Source organism: Beta vulgaris, chromosome 2 (genome assembly GCF_026745355.1).
Source record: "Beta vulgaris subsp. vulgaris cultivar EL10 chromosome 2, EL10.2, whole genome shotgun sequence".
Taxonomy (NCBI): domain Eukaryota; kingdom Viridiplantae; phylum Streptophyta; class Magnoliopsida; order Caryophyllales; family Amaranthaceae; genus Beta; species Beta vulgaris.
The window spans coordinates 45594436-45619206 of NC_079203.1; the positions used below are offsets into that span (position 1 = coordinate 45594436).

At 35.7% G+C, this 24771-nt stretch overlaps 2 protein-coding genes across 4 annotated transcripts; one reads left to right on the forward strand and one right to left on the reverse strand.

Moving 5' to 3' along the window:
• The first annotated feature begins 14312 nt into the window (after nt 1–14312).
• On the forward strand, nt 14313–15830 carry LOC104885325 (protein JINGUBANG). The gene is given in 2 exon segments (XM_019248122.3): nt 14313–14629; nt 14631–15830. Coding segments are annotated over 2 exon segments (1407 nt in total). The 5' UTR covers nt 14313–14422.
• A 1900-nt stretch (nt 15831–17730) lies between these two features.
• LOC104885309 (2-dehydro-3-deoxyphosphooctonate aldolase 1) lies at nt 17731–20099 on the reverse strand. Of its 3 annotated transcripts, none has more exons than XM_010670006.3 (2): nt 19950–20099; nt 17731–18935 (listed from the first exon to the last, which is right to left on the reverse strand). In XM_010670006.3, the coding sequence occupies exon 2, from the start codon at nt 18890–18892 to the stop codon at nt 18020–18022; it is 873 nt and encodes a 290-aa protein (XP_010668308.1). In that variant the 5' UTR covers nt 18893–18935; nt 19950–20099; the 3' UTR covers nt 17731–18019. The 3 variants fall into 3 exon arrangements, with proteins under 3 accessions (XP_010668308.1, XP_010668317.1, XP_019102765.1); XM_010670015.4 differs by having other exon boundaries at nt 17731–18926; nt 19950–20089; XM_019247220.2 differs by having other exon boundaries at nt 17731–18989; nt 19950–20085.
• Nucleotides 20100–24771: the final 4672 nt, after the last annotated feature.

Genomic DNA, 24771 nt, shown 5'->3' on the forward strand with positions numbered 1-24771 from the left:
TTGGTGAAAGATACCAAGTAGGAAAGATAAAAGAATACAGAGGGAGTAATCGCCAAAATAATCCACGCACGCATCGCGTTCAAAAGAAGGCTAGTATTTCAATATGGAGGAAGTAGGAGTGTTTATATTTTGAGATACGGTATTTGTATTGAGAGATATTTCGCGTTTATTATACTTGCATCATATATTATGGGTAAAATGATTTAAGATTTATGAGTGTGTTGTTTTGTGGTTGGGTTCTTTTTTTTTTTTTTTTGGAAAAATTCAATTAATCGAATTTTGAGGTTTTTATCCAAGATGTTAACTCGCTCTTAATACTATGTAAAGATTGAGTTGAGAGCCAAAAAGCTCAATTATTATTATTGAACAAAGAGAATATTTATAGTATATATAACCATAACTTAAGTAGAACTAGGACATATCTTATACTACGGCCGGCCACATCCATAAGAATTCGTGTGGCCGGGCCATATCACAAGAACAAGCACGCTTATAATGAAAACTACAAATCAGAGCGTTTCTTTCTTTTTCGTTGCTTTCCATTTTACGGCATCTTCAAAGTAACAATAGCTAGCCAAGAATTTTTTGGAGTTGGTGGGGTAGGTTTGGTTTCAATTTTGCCAAGCTAGATGAAGCAAGGTTATTTTTTGGTTTACAACTTATTATCACTTGTGGAAAAATGAAGAAGGGTTGCGCTGAAAAAGGCCTATAGGGCTGCGCTTTTTGACAGCAGCCCTTTCAATAGCAGCCCTTCACATTTTAAGTAGGGCTGCGCTAGAAAAGTGCAGCCCTTCATAGCTAGAAGCGCTGCGCTTTTTAGGTAAAAGCGCAGCCCTTCATGGCTAGAAGGGCCGCGCTTTTACCTAAAAAGCGCAGCCCTTCCTACCAAAAAAAAATTAAAAAAAATTTTTTTTTTACATTTTTTACTCATAATCTCACATTTTCTGAAATTATACAGAAGAGAAACGAAACGAAAATAAACCCAAACAAAAAAAAGAACGAAATGAAAATGAAAAAAAGGAACAAAAACTAATATACAGAAGAGAAGAAATTATAGATCTGAAAATACAAGAACATTAATCAAAACGAAGATGAAAATACAAGAACATTAAATCAAAACAAAGAGAAGTGTACAAGAACATTAAATCAAAACAAAGAGAAGTATACAAGAACATTAAATCAAAACAAAGAGAAGTATACAAGAACATTAATCAAAACAAAGAAAAGTATACAAGAACATTAATCAAAACAAAGAGAAGTATACAAGAACATTAATCAAAACAAAGAGAAGTATACAAGAATATTATAGATCTGAAAATACACGAACTACCTCCAAACATTAACCTAATAATGTTTAAATACATAAAACAAAACCCTAATACATAATTAAGGAAAACATAATAAATTCGGAAATACTTAAAATGCCTATTCGGAGGCTTAAACGAACTCGGATGGCTTAAAAAGCCTAAACATCACAGCAAAGCAGTGAGTTTGACTCGTTGGCCCGTTCCGCTTCCGAAAAGGTATCACAATAGGCAATCGGACTCCGTCGGCATGATTCGTGCAAATCATTTCAGGCTTTTTGTCGCGTTTGTCGCATTTCTGGGAGTTTTTGAGAGAGAAGAGAGGATGAGAGAGAAGGAGGAAAGGGAGGAGGGTCGTGAGAGAGGAGAGAGAAGGAGGAAGATGGATGACGGACGTGAGAGAGGAGAGAGAATGAGGGATAATATATCTGAAGCCCCCTCAATATTTCAAAGCCCGCGATTTTTTTATTTCAAATTTTTTTAAGGAGAGCTGCGCTTTTCTTCAAAAGCGCAGCCCTACTTAGTCAGAAGGGTTGCGCTTTTTATAAAAGCGCAGCCCTTCTGAAGTAAGAAGGGTTGCGCTTTTTCTAAAGGCGCAGCCCTACTAAGTGAAGGGCTGCACTTTTCTTCAAAAGCGCAGCCCTTCTGTTATGTAGGGCTGCGCTTTTGTACAAAAGCGCAGCCCTTCCTCTGCAGCCCTTCCTTTTTTTTCCCCTAGTGTATATTACCAATTTAACAAATTTAGAATAGGTAATAGTATATATGTAGTCATCATAATTATACGAGTAACTTAGTTTAATTTTACGAGTAGCCTATCTTAATCATATGAGTAATCTAGTTTAATTTTATGAGTAACCTCAGTTATATTCATATCGGTAACCCCAATTATCCACATAGGTAACCCCCTTTTTTCTTTTTGATAATTCGCTTGTGTTCTCATTAATTAACAAAAAACAAAAAGAGGAGATTTTCGACTACAAAAAGGTTTCCCTTCAAAAAGAAGGAAACTTTTATATGAATAACCTCATTCGTTCATATAGAATATCCCTATATATTCATACCAGTAACCCCATTTAATCATATGATGAGTAATCTCATTTTGTTCACATAAGTAACCCGATTTTATTTATAAGAGTAACACTTTCTATTGGTTACTTGTAAGTTTAAGATATTATAAGAGTAACCCTTTCTATTGGTACGTGTAAGCTTAATATATTATGTTACGTGTAAGCTTAAAATATTATATGAGTAACCCTTTCTATTGTTACGTGTAAGCATAAAATATTATATGAGTAACCTCATTTATTTATACAAGTAACTTCAATAAATCATACGAGTAACCTCAAGTAACCCCAAAGGTCAACTTCCAAAGGTCATATATCACAATACATATAACATTTTAAGAAAATTCAAGTTGGAGATGAATATTTGGCTCGATAGCTTTCCAACGTCTGGTCAAAAGCTCGATTTCAATGAGAAACGAGTGAGATATGACCATTTGAAAATGAGCTGACGGGCTTATCCAGTGTTGTGCACGACCACACCTATAATTTCGCATGTGGTTGGCCACACGCAAGACTCACTGAAACTATATTGCCTAAAGATAATATGACTAAGTATTATTTATTTCTACAAGTATAGAGATGAGAGAGATAAAAAAAACATCATGTGTTAAGAGAGAACACACCGCCAATTTAGAAAATGGAGCAAGGAGTATGCAATTTCTATTATAGGGAAATGGTCAAGTATAAAAAAAAAAGGAAGTAAATGTTTACAAAAGACAAATATTAGAAAATCCACCATCATGAATCAAAAAAATGTTCATCCTCCTCTCACTACAACTTCCTCTCTCATCATCCAAAAAAATGTTATAGGCTTATAGCTCATGGTCAGGGGGTCCGACGCAAATCAACCTTTTACAACGCACCATAATGACATGCGGCAAAGATTGGGCCTCAAATTTTGTCACCAGGATGCAGCGATGTGCGTCGGGTGGGCCTCAGGTTCCGGCGCACATCCTTGTATCTGAGCTATATGCGTCGCACTTCATGAGGATCTGACGCATATGGCTCGTATCTGGTGCTTGTGAGCAGTTGTTTTGCATCGCACTCTAGCTCACGTGCGATGCAGATTAGGTTTTTGCGTCGTTTTCGTTTTAGTGCGACGCACTTGGTGGGACGGAAATCGTCCTTTTTTTTACTAGTGTTTATCTCTCTCACTTTTCAGTATCTCTCTCATACTTTTGTACTTCCTCCTTGGTTTCCCCCCCCCCCCAAAGTGAAATGAGTAAATTAAAACGAAACGGAAGGAGTATATAACATGGGTATTAAAGACCAAACTCACTCTTTTATTCCATTTCTTTAAGGAAAAATTTTAAAAAACTACCTTTTATAACCAACATTTTTCAAAAAACTACCTTTTAAAAATTTTCTTTCAAAAAACTACCTTATATAACATATTCCTATCAATATACATGTTACGTTTATATTTAATACTAAACAATAAATCACAATCGCCCTAAGTATTGTTGTTGATTGAGTAGCGAGAAAAGAAGAGAGAAACAATAGGAGAGGAAAAATAGCAATTTATGGTGACTCAATTATTAGTGATCAAACCCATTTATGATAGAATAAAATATATTCAAACAAATTTATTATATAAGATAGTTTTCTGAAAGAAATTTTTAAAAAATTAGTTTTATGAAAAAAAATTGATTAAAAAGTAATTTTTTTAAAGTTCCCCTTCTTTAAAAGTGTGCCATAAATAGATTATAGAAATGAATGACATATAATTCTACTAGTATTAAGAAAGCTACATTCCTTGACATAACTAAAAACATGAAAAATCTTCATAACCCAACACCAAGTAAACTTACATTTGTCATCATATATTAGTAAAATAAAATATTGGTCAACATAGAGTCATCTAAAATCGATTATGGTTGGAATGATTACCATATCACGACAATGGTTTTGAAGCGTCTACATCATCAGTAGTGTGGATGACAACTTTCATAGTGATATTTTAGATTATCTTTTACATAAGGGTTATTATGATTGTAGAAGCCGTATGGCGTTTTATTAATAATAATTAGTGACTGTGCCGGGCGATGCCCCGGATTGTTTCTTTTCGTAAATTTGTGTCTTTTGAGGAAAAAATTAACTTCATAATTTGAAGGATACAAGAAATTGGAGTAAGAATTTATGTCTACTATCATTATCATTAATGTGTTAGGTATCCAACTACTTATGTAGTCTTTTAATGAGATACAATTACAAGACCTTATTATATTTTATTTTGAAATATTAAACGATGATGTTATATTGGATCAAATGGTTAAGCTTTCACTTTCCCTTTCAAAGGTCACGTATTCGATACCTTCTAACCACACAATATATTTTTTAAAGTTGAGGGGTTTAACATGAAAATAGAGCATTTGTATTAGAACCTTAGATAACATTCTTATGAACGCCTTTTAATATATTAGTATAGATAGATTTCCTCATTCCCATTTAAAAAAAAATTATCGGTCAACATGAGTATATAACTCTTGTTATCTTATGGCTGCGCCTGCGCTGCTATATACTACATCTAATACCTTTTGCTGCTGATCCAGTGCACAAGAAAATGGAGATAATTTTCACAGGTAACTAATCACAAGTATATACTATCTATGATGGTAGTCTACCCGTGGGTAGAAAATGGTTTTTCCATACTCTATAGTAGCTAATTCCTTCTATACATACTCAAAGAATTGATGAGTGTTTCTGAGTTTTACTCCAAATTAAACACTCTGCAGTCTACCAATGACATCTAGACATGAAATAAATTACTGCTTTGTTAATTATTCCAATAATATCATAAATCCTTTAATTGGACAGTCCTATGCAGCATGCATGCATTTAGGAAGAAATTAAGAAAGACTATGAGCAGACTTGCAGCATAGGCCAATAATATTTGATCAGGCTCATAAATCATCATATTTGAATGCTTATTTATCTATTCGCGCACTCTAGATTTCAGCTTTTTTCCCACCTTTAACTTCAATTACATTAATGGGCTAAGATGAAATGTTTGAAAAGTCTAATTATAGTGTGGACTGGCAAGTGGCAATTACTTGGATAAAGTGATGTAGCCATGGTGTTTTGTGCTTGATCCTTAGACTGATCATTGATTCATTGTAGTCATGGAGTAACATGCTAGGTATCTCTTGCAAATGCACCTAAAAAGTTGTTATTACCTCCATTTATTATCCGTTACCAATTTGAACGAGTTTTGCTAAACAACACTCTAGAATTTCCTAATAACGTCTTAAATACAGTATTTTTATATCATATTTATATACTTGCATCTCTTTTCTCTCTCCTCCCCTTGACTCACTTCACTAACCCCTTTTCCTCCTCCAATTTCAAAAGTTCCCGCCACACCGTACCACCACCTTCTTCTTCTCCACGGCACCACCACCACCACCATACCTCGACACACCACCACCATCGTACCCCGACACACCACGACCACCCCCTTCTCTCTATTATTTCTGCATTTAAAAAAAAATTAAAACAAGGGGGCCCCGTGGTGGAGCGTCCTTGGTGGACGCCCCCTTTTTTCTGATTTTTTTTTGAAAAAAGGCAGGCGTCCACCATGGACGTCCCACCACCGGTGGAGGCGTCCACCATGGACGTCCCACCACCGATGGAGGCGTCCATGGTAGGCGCCTCACCATGTGGTGGGGAGTTCATGGTGGACGCCATATCATTGGTGGAGGCGTCCATGGCAGGCGCCTCACCATGTGGTGGAGCGCCTGCCATGAACGCCTCCACCAGTGGTGGGGCGCCTGCCTTTTTTTTTTTTAAAAAAAAGTTCACTGTAAATGAATAAAACAAATGAGGGGAGGGTGTGGGGGTACGGCGGTGGTGGTGTGTTGCACCGGTGCTTAGGGATGTTCGCGGTTTGGGTTGGTGCGGTTTGGGATGCAACCCAACCCAAACCGCAAATATACGGTTTGACATTTTTCCAACCCAAACCGCACCGCACTTTTGCCCAAACCAACCCAAACCGAACCGCGCAAAACGGTTTGGTGCGATTTGGTTTGCGGTTTAACCATTTTCTCCTCCGCGACATTAATTGTGTAATCTAAGACTAAAAAAAATTGTTAATAAGAGTCCAAATAGATATGAAGTTGACTTCATAATTAAACATAAATAATAATTTATCAAAAGTGTTAAAGTTCTTTACCTCAAACTTTTTTTTTCAGTTTTACACTTGTATGTCGCCTTGGCAAGCGTATTTAAATTTTTTTTAAAAAAAAAAATATAAAATTGCAGTTTGCGGTGCGGTTTTGGTTTACAAAAATTAAAACCCAACCCAAACCGCAAACCACGGTTTGCTTGAAATCATAACCCAAACCGCAATTTTAAAACCGCAAACCAACCCAAACCGCAAAAAAACGGTTTGGGTTGCGGTTTGGTGCGGTCCAGACCGCACTCTGAACAGCCCTACCGGTGCTCAATGGTGATGTGGAAGAAGAGAGGGAGGGAAAGTGAAGGAAGAAGAGAGAAAATCTAAAAATGAAAAAATACCGTATATTATACGTATTTAAGGCGTTACTAAGAAATCCTCGGGCGTCGTTTTACTCGTTTAGCAAACCAAACAAAATAAGAGAGATCACATGAGAATGCTTCTTATGTGAGAATTGAGAATGAATCTCAACCACACGATTGGATTAGAGTTACAACACTTGTTTATTAGAGTTATACCCCCCATAAATATTATGTGCCAAAAAAAAAAATTGAATTTTCTTTTCTAATATTCTTTTTTTTAGAGTTACATTACTTTTTCATTAGAGTTGCATCACTTGTTCATCAAGAGTTATAGCGCGTAAAATTCATTCTCATTTCTCATGTTAAAGTACGCATTCTCATATGAACTCACTTCTATACATACATATATATAGGCGTTTTTAACTAATAAACAGTGTCACGTGATGTTCTCCCTTATATTATTTTACTACAAGTAATTTATATACAACAAAAAAAAAGTACATGTATTGTATATGACTTGATTCCGTGACTTCAAGTATACTTTATATACTAAAATCTTAACCTTTAAACTAAATGATATTTGGTATATTATTTTTCAAAATAAAATATTAATAATAAAAATTATAAGTACCCGTAAGTAAAGAAGAGGTAGCAACTTAGGCTCCGTTTGGTAGGGTGTAAAATGTTTTCCCGGAAAACTATTTTCCTCTATATTTAGTTTTACATTGTTTGGTTGGGAAAAGAGTGTAAAACCATTTTCCTTTGGGGTAAAATTACTCTCCCAATGATGGAAAACCATTTTCCTTTCAAAATGAAGGGAAAACTATTTTCCTTATCTCTCTTGTACACTCCTCTCACTACCTCCTTACTTTCCCTTTCATTTTCCTTTCATTTTCTCATTTTTCTTACATGTAACCAAACAACGGAAAACTAATTTTGGAATTGTATTTTCCATTATAAATTGTTTTCCATGAAAATCATTTTACACTGAAAATATTTTACGCTCTACCAAACGGAGCCTTAGTGGAACACCACCTCGAATTCCAGGGCATTGTCCGGGTTCGAATCCTCATCCTAACAATATGTTGGTAGTTTACTTCTAGACTGTTACCCAATTTCTGAACTGGTGTACTAGCCTAGCAAAAGTTCGTCTTCGAACCAATAATCTTTCCTAATAAAAAAAGTACTCGAAAATAGTGGACAAGGAGAGAACTCAGATCCCCCTCCTCTATGTTGCTACCTTCCAAACGAGAATCTTTAGTTATTCAGATAGCAATTGGCCTTTTTTAGCTATGATCCAAGGCCACGCACCCTCCTCCTTCTAATGGACCTGCCCTCCCCTTCTTTTTGGAAAGCTGGTGGTCGGCCCGGTGGGAAGCTTGAGGCGCCAACGCGGGGTTGGTCCAAGAGGTAAACGGCTTCATATACTTGTGAGATTCTCGAGTTCAAATCTTACTGTATGGAAAAGAATTTGTTGAGACACTAACCCACCAAATCCAAGTGCGCAATCCGGGTCCAATTGGAATATAGTCGTGGCATAAGCCCCTGTGAAGTGGGTGGGCAACAGAATAATAAAGCATATGATATCAGTCATTTAAAACCCAATAAAACAATCACAATCACAAGGTGATATTCTTCTCCCATTAAATACACTTTATTACCTGGTGATTTTCAAAGCTACTTTGCCTATGAATTATGATGATACATGTGTAGAATTTAGACTGGTAACTCGACTTAATAAATTAGTCATATTACAGTTGAGTTTTCAACTTGTGAACTAAAAACAGGAAAAGGCTATATGCAGTTGTAGCCCGTAGGCTATATATAAGAAGCTAAAAATGAAAATAAGTTACATTATTTATCATTTATTATATCGCTTGATGCAAAAAATTTCCATAAATTCACTTTTTTTTTTTTTGAAAGAGAAATTTCATTAATTAAAGGTCAAACGACATCTACAATAGATATTAAAGAAAAACAAGATACAATTAAACAAGATTAAATCAAATTCGTCCTCGAATAAACTATAATGAACCAAATCGAGCAATACAGCGCAACCCCCTTGTATTTGCTGAATCAAACAGCTATTGATGAGGAAATTTATCATTCTGACATAGTTTGGGAAGAGCATTCTTGATTGAACCATGTTAACCGCATCCGAGATTCCAATACCTTCATGTTGAGTCTCGAACTTCAACCAATAAGAATAATTTCTCATACTTAAAAACAAAAAAATTACACTCACAACTCCTACAGGGGAGAAGGAGATCTCCACAACAGAGACTAAAAACCCCATAATAGGGTTTGAACAAATCTCATAAAGAGATACTGATTTACTCAACAAAACAAGAAAATGAAATAAAAACTGAAAATAAAAGTGCAAAAGGGGCTTACTATGGATGAAATCATCTATGGCAGCCCTTAACTGATGAAGAAGGGGTAGAGGAGGCTAGGGTTTTAGAGAGAAAAAAAAAGAGAGGGCTAGGGTTTTTTTTTAATACTCTCTTGTCGTCTGGTTATTTTACTAGCTTTTAGCTTTTCAATTTGGTCAAAAAAAAATAGTCCATAAATTCACAACTTATTTCCATTTTAAGTAGTGTATTTATGTTTTATATGCAACCCTAAGGGCTGCATATAGCATAACCCTTATATATATCATTTTAAATTTAGTAGATTTTCAACCCGATTTATCATTGACCCGATCATAAACCCAACCCAACGCAACTTATTACTACTAACTAATCACTTAGCGTTTGGTTCATATGATTCTCATATGAGATATGGGTTTAGAATGAACAAACTCATACCTAGTGTCTGTTTAATAAATTGATAGATTTAAAACACATACTTCAATAAGGTATAGGGTTTAGAAACTCAAAGGGGAGGTTGACATGCATCATACCAATATCTCTAGATATCAAATAAAAAATAATATTTCATTCCTAAATAAAACCAAACGCATGGTATTAAGTATCAAGTTTTAAATCTAAACCACCTTGATTTTAATCCTGATTCCAAACTCATATCACTATATGAACCAAAGGTCCCTAAATGATATTAAACCATAGCAAAATTTATAAAGAATAAAATAGTTAGACGTCAAGGAATATTACTCTGGATTCTGGACATTTGCTCAAGATTTTCCAAGCAAAATTACTAATTAACTCATATAAATAATTACCAAATTTAGTGCCAACTACCAAACAAACTGCCTTTTTCCTATTAAAAAAAAAAAAAAAAACTACCAAAACAACTGGTTGTCCAGCTTTGAATTTCATTACAAATTTATTAGCCTGCGGCACACTCATTAACTATTAATTAATACGCCTTAATTTTTATGATGAAAGGTGGTTTGCGTGAAACTTCATTATTGTGATGCTTTCAAATTTTGATTTGGTTTCGTTGGTCATAAACATGTAAATTCAGTAGCTTTATTTTTTCTTTGGGCCTATTTGTACGTGGGCAATAATATATGTTGGTGGCGATGTATAGGAGTATTTGACTATTTGTTTGGGGGGAGGAAAAAGAAACTCAAAAACGATATCCAACTTTTTTTTTTGTTTTGTTAGGCCAGTTAGTTATCTTGTTTATGTTTATGTTTATGTTTTTGGTGAGAAAGAGGGGAAAGGCCCCAAGAAGAAATACAACATAGTAGTAACAGTGGAAAAGGAAATAACAAACAAACGAAAGGGGAAAACAGGAAACATAAAATAATAAACCTTCCAAGCTATAACCACACAGCTCAATTTAAGCACAAAAACCTACCGGGGATGGCTCAAGAATCACCAACTTAAGAGAAAATCCAACACCATAGTTAGCTAACCAGTCCACTGCTCGGTTTGCTTCTTTATAGCAATGTTGAATTGTAACTTCCCAATCGGAGCGAAGGATCAAAGCCTTGCATTTATTGATAATGTGAAAGTAAAGAGAGAAAGGGGTGATTGATTCAACCAAACAACGAACCATAACTCCCGAATCAACATGTTGATCATTTCTATGTCCCACATTTCACACTATAGCTAGGCCACGCAAAAATGCTAGGTGTTCTGCGTTGGTACACGAATATATATTCAACAGTTGAATGCAAACATTTTGTGAATTTCGCCTCTATACCGATGGATTTTACCTCCTACACCAGCCTCAACAGGGTTACCACACAAAACCCCATCTGTGTTTAACCTCACCCAACCTTCCCAAGGTAGAACCCACCTCACCAAAATTTCTTTCCTACAATTTAAGTGACCTTCGAATCTCAAACATAGCATTTTGCTAATTTTGTTAATGTATATTGATGACATGGAATGAAACGACCAAATGAAAAGTGTCACATGGCACGTAGACTTACTTAAGCACGTCTTTTAATATATTAATATAGATAGACTAGTATTAGCGTTTAGGCTTTTTGATAGATACAATAAGCGTAACAATGAACAAATGTGGTTCAAAGTAAGAGTTAGTTGAGGCCTGAGGGGTCCACATCAGAAGAAGAAGAAAAAACACTATCGCGAAAAAACTCCCTTCTCTCTCTAAAAAATCTCCGAGCCAAACCCCAAACCAAACACTTACTACAGCCGCCTCCCTAGGCTCGCTGGTGGCTGGCTTCTCATCCTCGCCGGCGAGCCTATCCCCCTAGTAGTTTACGCAGCTTCCCTATCGTCCCCCTTACCGTTGTTCCCATCCCCGCTTTCTTTGTCGTTGTTTGTGTTATTGTTCTTCTTCGTCGTAGGGTAGGTAGGGTTCCTTTCTCGAATCTCCGCCCTCCCTCCATCCCTTGTTAGGTCATCGGTCTCCCCTTCCCCCTCCCCTGTTGAGTTCGTAGCAGCGATTAGTGTCTCGTTGAGTCCCCATCCCCTGTTTGTTCGTGGGCCTCACTTTCCCTCTCCCCTATTTGTTCGTTGCCCTCCCTTCCCCCTCCAATGTCGAGTTCGTAGTAGTGGCTACTGTCCAATCCCTTCGCGTCCCCCTCCCCCGTTGGATTCTTACATTTGGTAGGTCTACACCCCCTCCCCGTGTTCCCCACCCCCGTTACCCTCCCTTATCTTCGTCGAGTTCCTCTTCCCTCTCCCCTGTTTTGGTCAAGTTTCCCCTTCCCCCTCCACGGTTTGCGTCTTTGTCGCGTGCTCATATGCATTTAGTATTTGTGTTTTTAGTTTGTTTAATGTTCATTTTATGTTTAAGTTTAAATAGTTCAGTATCTTCCAGATCCAATAATCCTTGCTTTTTTGTGTATGGATGTGCTTGGATGTTCGTTAGCAGTGATCGGTGGGCGGTAAAAGGTTATGGGTTTCCTATGACAAAGATAGATAGAGCCAATGATCCTGAAATTTGTCAGAGTTTCGTATCACAACAGGCTCCTTCTTCTATCAGGTCTTTTTAATCAAGACATATAACCCAACCTCACCTGTCGTCGCTCAATGCAAACCGCTTTTGGACTGGACACATAATAGTTTGTGTTTTCTTATTAAAGTATGTACGAGTTAATAAAGCTCTTATTATTGTTTGGTTGTATTAGCATTATGTACTCCAGTTTTAATTAATGCAAATTTTCTCGATGTCAAAAAAAAAAAAAAAAGTCCACATCACGTAGTATGAAAAGAAAGTGTGTTAGATAAAGAGGAGTTTGTCTTTTGAGAAACCACTTACTTTTGAATTAAAATTAGGCAATGATAAGCCTAATATTAAAAAGAAAATTATCCCAATAGTGACTAGGTTACTTTTTTTTGATGACTAATTTAATGTATTTAGTACTAAGGGCCTCTCTCTCCTCAAACTAACTGAGAACTGAACTGAACTTATCAAAGCTGAACTGAACTGAACTGAACTTATCGGAGCTGAACTGAACTGAACTGAACTTATCAGAGCTGAACTGAACTGAACTGAACTGAACTGAACTGAACTGAACTGAACTGAACTGAACTGAACTGAACTGAACTGAATTAAATTGAATTGAATTATATTACATTGAAATAAACTGAATGTAATAAATATATAAATAATATTTTAAACAATAATAATATGAATATTAAATAATAATTATAATGATAAGTAATAATAATGAATAATAATAATAGTAGTATTTTGAATATCTTTAAATGATAGTTATAAATAAATAATATTAATAATCATAAATTAATAATAATAATAATTAATGATAGTAATGATAATTAATAATAATTATTTTATATTATTTGTATTAATATATTAATACTTGACGATGATATATAATAACAATAATATCTAAGAAGTAAATTAATATTACTATTTTAATAATTAGATTATTAATAATTTAAAAATATTTATATATAAAAATAATGATTGGGTTGGACCGCAAAATTACATCATAAACCGTCTTGACGCGATTTGATTGGTTTATGGGCTAAAAAAAGTGGGTTTATTTGTGCTTTGACCTAAACCATGTTCCTCCTAATAATAATATAATAATAATTAGTAAAGCTATAATAAAAAAAATATATAGAAACAACAACAACAATAATAATAATAATAATAATAATAATAATAATACTTAATAGTAATGATATACTTCCTCTGTTTCTAAATAAGTGCAACACTTCTTGTTTTCACGTTCATGTTTAACCATTAATTTCTTCAATTATCAATAAGTAAAAATTATAAAAAGTTGATATTAAAAAAATTCACATTCAGACGAATCTAACAAGATCCCACATGACTATGTTTTTCCTAAAATGTAAATCACCAAAGCTAATTAAAGTTTAAACTGTGAATAGTAAACACTATGCAAATGTTGCACTTATTTTGAAACGGAGGAAGTATATTTAAATAATAATAATAATAGTAATTAGTAAAATAAATTATACCAACATAATAATAATAATATTTAACAAAATGGTTATAAAAGAATAGAGCTGAACTGAACTGAACTGAACTGAACTGATCTGAACTGAACTGAACTGATCTGAACTGAACTGAACTTATTGGAGCTGAACTGAACTGAACTGAACTTATTGGAGCTGAACTGAACTGAACTGAACTTATTAGAGCTGAACTGAACTGAACTGAACTGAACTGAACTGAACTGAAAATAAGCTGGGGAGAACAGGCCCTAAGTTTACTTTTAGATTAAAATTAGTCCGTCTCTTTTAATAATTTTTGGATAAAGAGACGTATTTAGTGGAAGGTACATCCGTACATGTAGATCACACGACTAAGTTGGGATATTTTACAAATAAAGTAACATGAACATGAACTTGAACTTCCAAAATACATGAACTTTATTTTAAAACAAAAAAGATGGAGTACACTTATTTTTGCCATATCACCATGTAACTTGAATGCATTTCTAGCACGCTTGGTAGTAAAACCCTTCGTACCATCACAATAAAACCTACACTGAGCAATGTTGACTCTTATTATGTTCGACTTGATTACATAGAATTAGTCTTTTCATTAGTTGTGGTGATATGCTTCACCAATATATTATTGCCCTCATTGTCAATGGTTCGTTGACATTGTTCTTATTTAACACATCATTGAAGTGCATTAGCTAGGAGTTATAATGTTTAACCAACTTATTGTCGATGATTCAATGCATGATCTTGCATGTTTAAATCCCCCCCTCCTCCATTGCCAGTTCCAACCCAACTTCCTCTTGCCATGAATTACCAATTCAGTGACAGAAAAAACACTCTTTGTAGCTTCTTTGAAGATGAAATTACAGAAGAAGATGCATCACACAGTTTCCCTTGCCTCTCCAACTCTTCCCCTCTTTTGCATGGCAACAATTCCATTAACCCTAATATCTCACCAGCCATCAGTACAGTCTCAAACCCTTGAATCATCTTGGTGCCGTTCACCTTCGTTAACCCCCTCTCATCCTTCCCTTTTCTATTGTTGCATATCCTCTTTTCATCATGGCGGCACCATCAGCTCCATTAATATATCTGGAAACCTAGTATTAACTGGGTCGAGCAGCACCCGCATCCATGTATGGCAATCCCTCGACTGTCATGTAAAAGGCTACATCCAAACAAGCTCGGGCGAAAACCGAGCCATGGTAGCCCATGGTGACATGTTCTTCACCTCGCATAAGGATCACAAACTTAGAATCTGGAATTTGAGAGCTAGTAGTGGTGACTTAAAACCTAGAAAGGTCACCACCCTACCTAGTTCTAGCCATTTCAATAAATACTCCTGTAGGCCAATTGTCCCACAATATAAGGACATTATCTCTAGCATGGCTTATTACCATGTTGAACGGATTTTATATACTGGTTCATTCGACACAACTGTCAAAGCTTGGATGTTAAATGAGAGGAAGTGTGTTGACACTTTTACTGCTCATGCAAACAAAATTACTGATATAGTGATTAACCAACAAAGTGGCTGCATTTTTACTAGCTCATTTGATGGAACAGTAAAAATGTGGTCAAGGCCATATGTGTCTCATACTCTCGTCAATGTCCTTAATTTCCAAACAAACGCTATTTATGCTATGACCTTAAGTGTGTCACCATCAGAAAGCAGCATCTTGTATTCAGGATCTTCCGATGGATGTATAAATTTCTGGATGCAATATACTCCCCTTAAGTATAATCATGGTGGGTTCATAGAAGGGCATCAGTTTGCTGTTCTATGTTTAGTGGCCCTAGAGAATTTGGTGATCAGCGGATCTGAGGACGCGACGATTCGGATTTGGAGGAGAGATAGTGGAAGATTTAGTCATGAGTGTCTAGCAGTTCTTGAAGGGCATCAAAGGCCTGTGAGATGCTTGGCACCTTTCTTACCAAAGAATGCGGTTGGGATGCGTTTCTTGGTGTATAGTGCTAGCTTGGATCAAATGTTTAAGGTGTGGAGAGTTAAGGTGTTGCAAGAAATGAAGAATTCTTCTGGAACTCACAACAATGGAGATGATGATATGGAGGAAGGAAATTCTTCAGGGTACGAGGCAAGAACTGTGTTGTCTCCTTCTTGGGTGGAGAAGAAGCTTCAATGTCACAGTCTTAGCTAGCTCTTATAATCATGATTTTTTTTGGGTCTACTTTTATGGCAATATCAATCACGTTTTGGGGTCTTGATAATACTCCACATTATTCTCCATCACTCCGAAAATAATTGTCAAGTGTAATTTAAATTTTTTCAATGCAATTCAATATGGATGAAGGGAATACTAATAGACTAAGGGTGCGTTCTCCTCAACTTTAAAAATTAAGTTTTAGGTCCAATAAGTTTAGATAAGTTCAGATAAGTTGCACTCAGGTCCAATCAAGGTAATAAGTTCCAATCAGGTCTAATAAGGTCCAATAAGTTCTAATCAAGTGCAATAAGTTTCAATCAAGTCTAATAAGGTCCAAAAAATTCTAATCACGTGCAATAAGTTTCAATCAGGTCTAATCAGGTCCAATAAGGTCCAAATAGTCAATGTTCAATAAACATTTGTATTATTGTCCATTATTTTATTATTCATATCTCTATTAGCTGATTATGTTATTATTAGAATTTTAATTAAAGTACCACAATGATTATATAGTATTATACTTGTATTATTGTCCATTATTTTATTAAATATTTGTATTATTGTCTATTATTTTATTATTCATATTACTATTAGCTGATTATGTTATTATTAGAATTTTTATTAAAGTACCACAATGTATAGTATTATACTTGTATTATTGTTTATTATTTGATACTATTAGTTAATTATATTATTATTAAAAAATATTATAATCATGGTCAAATAAAGTCAAATAAGTTTCAATCAGGTCCAATAAAGTCTAATAAGTTTCAATCAGGTCCAATAAGATCTAATAAGTTTCAATCATGTCCAATAAGGTCTAATAAGTTTCAATCATATCCAATAAGATCTAATAAGTTTCAATCAGGGCCTATAAGGTTTAATAAGTTCCAATCAAGTTCAATCAGGTCCAATAAATTGAATCATGTCCAATCAGGTTTAATAAGTTCCAATAAGTTCAATTTAGGTTCAATAAGTTCAGTTCAAATAAGTTCAGGGTCAATAAGTTGAAGAGAACGCACCCTAATAATATAGCACTTCCATGTAGTCAGAGATTCAAAACTTTGATTGCATTTAAAACATATATAGTCACGTGAGATCTTGCTAGTTTCTATTGTCAAAATATTGAACATTCTAGAATTTTACTAAAATGTACTTTAAGAGATATTGCATTTGAGACTGCAAGAAAGTATAAATGACCAAAAAAAGCACATATCTCTATTATATAAGCCAAGGGAGGAGGTGTGGTGTCCTCTTTTGAAGTGACTAAAATACCCTTAATGATCTAATTAATAGAATGAAAAAAATTACAAAAACAAATCATTTAAAAATTCTCATTCCAACTTGCCATTTAAAACAAGTTTAAAATGGTATATGCATCAAATACTTCAATCAAAAATTAAATGGACAAAATATTTATACCTCATAAAAAAAGATGGCATACATAAAGTGCACATGAAAAGTCTGAACATTCACATCCTTTGATATTCTTACATCCTTTGATATTCTTTAATTCAGTTAAACCAACTCATTATTTTTGTTTTTTCAGTTCAATATTCATTCACAAAAAATTAATGTTAACAATCACTCACAACCTTTTTATTTTTTTACATTAGCGAATTAATATATCTAAATTCATCTAACTGTTGAATTTTTCACATTTAAGTTTAATCATAAATAAAGTACGAATGGAGTATCTAATAGAATAACAAATTTTGAAATTAACGCACGCATCGTGTGCATATGAAGGCTAGTTTACACTATATCACAAAACAATAGTGAAGTCGGCTCTCCCTTCTTCCAAGGGCATGCCCCGGGTTCAAGTCCTCGTCGAAGTAGGGAAGGGGTGGTAAAAGATGTTATTGGGTGAGAATAAGCCCATTACACTTGTGTGTGCTAGATAAACAACACTTCATTGATAAGTACATTATAGTAATACATAGTTTGGCCTTCACCGATAATCCTAAGAGACTATCCTCTCAAACAGTTACCCAGTACTAGTAATAAATTTCAAGCAACAAATCAATTTCAAAGTCCATGAAGCGAGTAAAGCTCTCAACAAATGATAGCTTAATTTGGTTACCACTTACCAGACTTTATAGAATAGCATTTGGACAATCTCAATTCTACATAGAAAATGAAAGGATGAGCTAAGGTTACATACCAATACTCAAAAGGTGTCCCTAATCGCGAAATGGAGTCAGATCGATGGCAAACTGTTGTTTCCCCTTGCTTACTTTAGCAATAGCAATCAGCTCCTCAAGCAACTCCTCCAAATGACGAAGAGGCCATTGTGTGGGCCCATCAACTGGTGCACTTAACGGGTCATCGTGCACCTCCATGAAAATTCCATCAACTCCGACTGCAACAGCTGTCCTTGCAATACACGGGATTAACTCTCGGAACCCTCCACTAGCAACACCTCCACCATCCAACTTTCTCCCAGCAGGCTGTTGTAGTGAATGTGTAATATCAGCTACAACAGGGCAATTAGCTTCTCTCATCCATTCCAAATTCCGGGGATCCACAATCAAGTCATTGTACCCAAACATAGTCCCTCTCTCACAAACCATCACATTTTGGTTCCCTGCACCTCGGACTTTCTCAGCAGAGTTCACCATAACAGTAGTAGCACACATTTGGCCTTTCTTAATATTAATGATTTTCCCTGTTTTGGCTGCTGCCACCAAGAGGTCTGTCTGACGGCATAAGAAAGCCGGGATCTGGATCACATCAGCAACTTTACCCACAGATTCACACTGAATGCTTTCATGCACATCAGTCACTATAGGGAGATCATAAGCTACTTTCACTTTTTCAAGGATTTTTAAACCTTCAGCCATTCCAGGACCCCTGAATGATTTTGAAGACGTTCTGTTCGCTTTGTCGAAGCTGGACTTAAAGATGAGAGGCACTCCGAGTTTCGTAGTTATTGCCTTTATGTGCTTAGCCATCTTCATAATATGCTCTTCCGACTCGATTACATTAGGACCCGCCATCACGAAGAACGGCTGTGCTTCCTTAAGTTGGGTATACAGTGCAGTTGAAGATTCCATATTTTCAGCTTCTCTCGCCAAAAAAATTCCCAAACTGAATACGCTACAAGATCAAATATACCCGATTTAACACACTTAACCAGCTATAGCAAGTAATCTGCAGTTAGTTCACATTATGTGCTAAGATCAGGTCTGTCAGGCCCAGGGATGACAACACTTAAAAAATTAATCTGATGAAATAATCAACAAGTGAACAATGACATGAAAATATGCCCATCTACAAATTCTAACATAAATTTTGTTATCATTAGTTCCATGAAACAAACAAACATGAATTAACAAGTTATACCCAGAAATTCATTCATGAAACAAACAATAACAACCGCATAAAAACAATGGCATGAATAATCAAATGAAGCAGATCTAAAGATCGCAAAATGACACCAAAATTCGCAATTTGAATACGCTACAAGATCAAATATACTCGATTTAGCACACTCAACAAGCTATAGCAATCTGCAATTTACATTATGTGCTAAGATGCAACTTTATACATTTTTCCAAAATATGAGAATATGACAATGTAGATATAAGAATCAATAATCCTAATTTGAACGGTTCTGCATCAAATATATAATTGTAAACTACTAAACTACAAAATTTTAATCTATAAACTAACAATATATAGAGAAATTAGTCCTCAACAAACCTTCATTATTTTGGAATCGTCTACAATTTCTTTCCTCCAAAAGTAATTTGAACTAACGCCGGAAAAACGAAATCCAAAATCGAACTTTTTAGATGGAAAAGAAAACAGGAATGAAATCTGTACTCTGATATGAAGAGAGAGATGGAATTTCCCTTATAATCACAGCAAATTCTAAGAAATGGAGTATAATTCAACAAATATACTCCATCAAATAGTTACATTATCAAAAATGTACTAAAATTTGTTGATTAATGATCAGTAGTTCAGTACTATTGATTAAAAAGGAAACCTTACCTAACATGTATAACAAAAAAATTGATAAAACGACATAGCAATAATTTTCATTTAGAATAGTGGAGATTATAGATCTAGTTATTTATAAGAAGAACAATCAATCAAAGTGTTAACCTGGAGAATTAGAGATTTCGCGAGAGCCGAGAGGAATCAGAGATAGACTGCGAGTGTGTGGGTAGGTAGAGAAGTTGAATGTGTCGGTACTCTCGATTGCATATACAATTGGGAGCGAGAAATTTCTAATTCTTTTTTTTTTTTTTTTTTTTTTTGAGGGGAAAACATAACCACATATATTAATCACCAGTAGAGGTGTTCACTAGGCCGGGTGCCCAATGGCAGCCCGAGCCCAGCCCATCAATAAAAGGGTTAGGGTTGTTTTTTTTAGTTTTTGAATGGGTTTCAGATGGGTTATTTATTAGTAGGGCTGGGTAAGGGCTTTTAAGGATTTTAAATGGGCTTTAAAGGATTTAGAATGGGTACCCATTCTTTTTTATTTTTCAATTCCACTTTCTATTTCTTTCTCCTAATAACTCACGTCTATTTCATTTCTTTCATTTTCTCTCTCCTAAAACCCTAAATCCCTCTTTCAATTTCGATTTTTGTCCCTTTTATTTTCCCCAATTTTTCCCCAAATCATAAACCCTAAAATTCTCTCTCGTCTTCTTTTCTCTGATTTTTTTTTTCGTTCCTCAACTTTATGTAAGCCTAACCCTAAATACGAATTTCTGTTTCTTATGAAGATTGAAATGATTCAGAAAAGCTGAATTTCTGTTTTTCGCCATCAAAGGTACGTACATCTCATTTCTTGTTTATAATTTGAGTTTTTTAAGGGGATAATCTTATGTTTTTTTTCGTGTAATTATGTCTATTTTATTTTGACTTGCTTTTTTTATTGGGTCTTACTTCACTATCTTAGATCTGCTGCTCACTATATTTTTCATCGTTTGTGAAAATGTTCATTTCATTTTGTTTTTCCGTGAGTTGATTTTAGTATTGGATCGAAATTATGTTATAGTAGCAGCAATTTCTGCTACAGCTCAATAAAAGCTAATTCCTCCAAATTATGTTATAGTAGCAGCAATTTCTGCTACAGCTCAATAAACAGTAAACATGTGGTAGGAAATCAGTTTGTTGATTCTTGGACAAGTGAGCTTTAATGAAGCTTAAATGGTAGGAAAAAAAAATTCATTAACAGCATTTGAGCACACTCCGAATCGCAATCAAACAATTTTCTGGGATTAGATGATTTATCTGGTGTTAGATTATTATGATTTTAAATTGTAGATTGTAATGTGAATAATAAATCATTGGGTGCCAGATGTTATGATTTGTGTTGTTGATGTGAATATGGTATCTGTTATGTTTTATTTGTTACACTAGACAGTTATATTTGATATGCGATTGCGACTTAATAATGTGCTATAGGTAATATTTGTAGCTTTAATTTGTTATACTTGCTGTAAGTCTCGATTCTAAGAAATGCTACTAAATCTTACTCTCCCGGTGGTATTTGTTATAGTATGCACTAACTCATGTTTTATGGATTTGTAGATCGATATGGACAGTGAACCATTGTCAAGGCCAACAGAGGATGGATATAGCGAGTATTCCGGTCCGGCACCCAAGAGGAAGAAGACATCGAAGGTGTGGCTTGAGTTAGTTGAAGGGATGAATGAAAAAGGTGAGAGAATAGCTACTTGTATTCATTGCAAACTTGGCTTAGCTGCTGGCCCTAATAGTGGAACATCTCATTTAAAGCGTCATCTATTGGAAAGTTGTTCGTTAAGACCTCTTGGACTTGCACTTGGGGAGGGGGTACTAGTAGAGAAGAGGGTGAATTTGTGTTTGATATGAATGAGCTAAGAAAAGAAATTTTACTCTATATTGTGGAAGGGGCTCATCCTTTTTCAACAGTTGAAGAAAAAGGTTTCCGACGGATGATGTCTAAAGCAACCCCTCATTTTAAGACATGTAGTCGAGCTACCATCACTAGAGATCTTTTTTCATTATATTACTGTGATAGGGAGAAAGTAAAAAATATGTTAGTGAATGCTCCTGGCCGAATTTGTTTTACTACTGACAATTGGAGATCATCACATACTTGGCAACATTATATTTGCATTACGGCTCACTTTGTTGATTGTAATTGGAAATTACACAAGTTGATTCTTAGGTTTAGAGGCCTTTCACCCCCCTATGATGGACAAAGCATTTCTGAGGAGATTTTCATGTTTTTAATTCAATGGAAAATAGAGCACAAAGTGTTAAGTGTGACAGTGGATAATGCTACTTATAACGATACAATGATTAGTCATTTGAAAACTCGTCTTTTCTTAAGGGGATTGTTGTTTAGTGATGGATCTTTTCTGCATATTAGATGTTGTGCACACATTATTAATTTGATTGTTCAATCTGGTTTGGATGTTATTGCAAGCATCTTAGACAACATTAGGAACTTAGTGAAAATGGTCACAAGATCTTCATCGAGAAGTAAAGAATTTTATGACACTGCTCAAAAGAACTTTGATTTGGATGTTAAGAGGAAACTTAATTTGGATATGAAAGTTCGTTGGAATTCCACTTTTAAGATGCTTGATAACATACTCTATTACAAGGATGTGTTTATTCATTTGGGGTGGTGAGCTCTAATTTCAAGTTTTATGTGCCTCGAGAGTCGGAATGGGAAAACTTGTTTGTTTTTCACCGGTTCTTAAATATTTTCTATGATGTCACTTGTATGTTTTCGGCTGTTAATTCCCCGACCTCCAATTTGTACTTCAAGGGGGCGTGGATGGCTCACCGTTGCTTGATTGAGACGGCAAAAGGCCCACATATTTTTCTATCTAGTGCAGTGGAACCTATGTTAGTGAAGTTTGACAAGTATTGGTCCGAGTATAATGTGATCCTATCTTGTGCGGCCGTTCTTGACCCTAGATTTAAAATAAAGTTTGTGGAATATTGTTTGGTAAAGTTGTTTGGTGAAGAGGATGGTATGATACAAGTAGGAGAAATCTTAACTACTTTGAAAACTTTGTATAACGAATATAAATTGCAATCATCTATTTCTCCTATTGTTGCTCCTTCTCCTCCTAGTAGTGGGTTAGGCCAAAACTATTTTGAGGATTACAATAGCTACAATCCAAGAAGTATTAGTACGCAAATTGGAAAGTCACAACTTGATGTATATTTGGAGGATGAGGCACTTGACATGAACTCGGAATTGGATGTATTGGAATTTTGGCATCAAAATGCAATTCGATTTCCGGAGCTTTCAAAAATGGCAAGAGATCTACTAACAATTCCGGTTAGTACAGTAGCTTCTGAATCGGCTTTTAGCCTTGGAGGGAAAATTATATCTCCTACTAGGAGTTCATTGAAGCCAAAGACTGTGCAAGCACTAGTGTGTGTCCAAGATTGGCGCCGTGATGAGCATGGTATTTCTGTAGACTTGGAGTCTGACCCATTTCTTGTGACGAGGATTTAAATGAAGAAGAGATGATGAGGATGATGATACTAGCCTTTTCCATTAGGTAAATTTCTCTTAAGTCTTGAATAAATTTCTCTAGTCTTCAATAACTTTTTTTTTGTGTGAATGTAGAAATATCTGATTTATACTATGCTTCCAATATGTTTGAAGTCCACAAAATAATTCTCTCATTTTTGATAGAGAACGAGAAATCGAGTGGAGATGAAGGGATTATGAAGGCGAATGAGCGTGGAGAAATGGGTGCTGTTGTTGTTTCTCTGATTTTAGATGTATTGGTATTTCCTTTTAAGTTTGTGGAGTTCTTTATGCCAAGTTAGTGTCTGATTTTAGTGCAAATTTTATACAGGTGGTTGAAAGTGAAGGAAAGAACTTAGAAGTTGTTGTGATGACGAAAGCAGGTCTGCGTCAGCTTGAGGAATCTGAGATTGATGCCATTGTTGTAGAGATTGAAGCAGAGAAGGCAGCAGCTGAGGCTGCAAAGAAAGCTCCTGCTAGTTCATGTTAACTTGCAGACTTTTGTTCTAGGCTGTTCACTTAGTGTCTTAATGCTTTCCAATTCCAGCTTTGTTTAGACTAAACATTGAAGTGTTGCAAATCAGACTTGGATTTCATTTGTGATGTTAGTAGACGTATAATATATGTGATACCATTGAAGTAGCTACTAATCAATGGGTGATTGGCTGATTTTGCTTCATTATGATTGGTAAAAGTATGTTCTTGCTGCTGTTGGTCTGACATTTTACATTTTAAGATGAGTTGGTAAAAGTATGTTCTTACGGAAATAATGGCCGGGCCGGGCCGGGTCTCGTGGGCTTAAGCCCGGCCCGGCCCGATGTTGTTTTGACCATAGCCCGGCCCGGCCCGGCCCGGCCCGGTTCACTTCGGCCCGGCCCGATGAACACCTCTAATCACCAGCAAAATCCAACTCCGCCAAAGCAAGCACACCTTGGGGGAAATTGTCTACAAAAACATACTCCCTCCCCGTAGGAGGGACTACTCTAGCACAAAGATGAGCAACGGTATTACCCGCTCTCTTAACATGAGAAAAACGACAAACATTAAAATTATCACCAAGACTACCAATATCTTCTAGAACGAGATCATGAGGACTTCTTCCCCACTGTCTTCGACGTACCGCTTTCACCACTGTGAGTGCATCACTCTCCAGCTCAATATTCCGGTATCCGAGATCCCAGGCCATCTGCATCCCCCATTTCATTGCCATGGCCTCTGCAAGTTCCACAGACCAGCGAGCCCCATTCCTTCGCACTCCTGCCGCGACCACTCTGCCATGGGAGTCCCGCAGCACTGCTCCCAGACCCACCCCTCCACCCTCCATCACATAAGCATCCGTATTGAGCTTCATATTTCCCGCTTCCGGTGGCAACCATCCAGCCCGCGACACCACATCCCCAGTCCCAATTGCCCTTTGGAACACCGCTGTCGCAT

Bases quoted from the DNA above. Each gene is read 5' to 3' on its own strand.
- LOC104885309 (XM_010670006.3), bottom strand. From the start codon at position 18,892: ATGGAATCTTCAACTGCACTGTATACCCAACTTAAGGAAGCACAGCCG.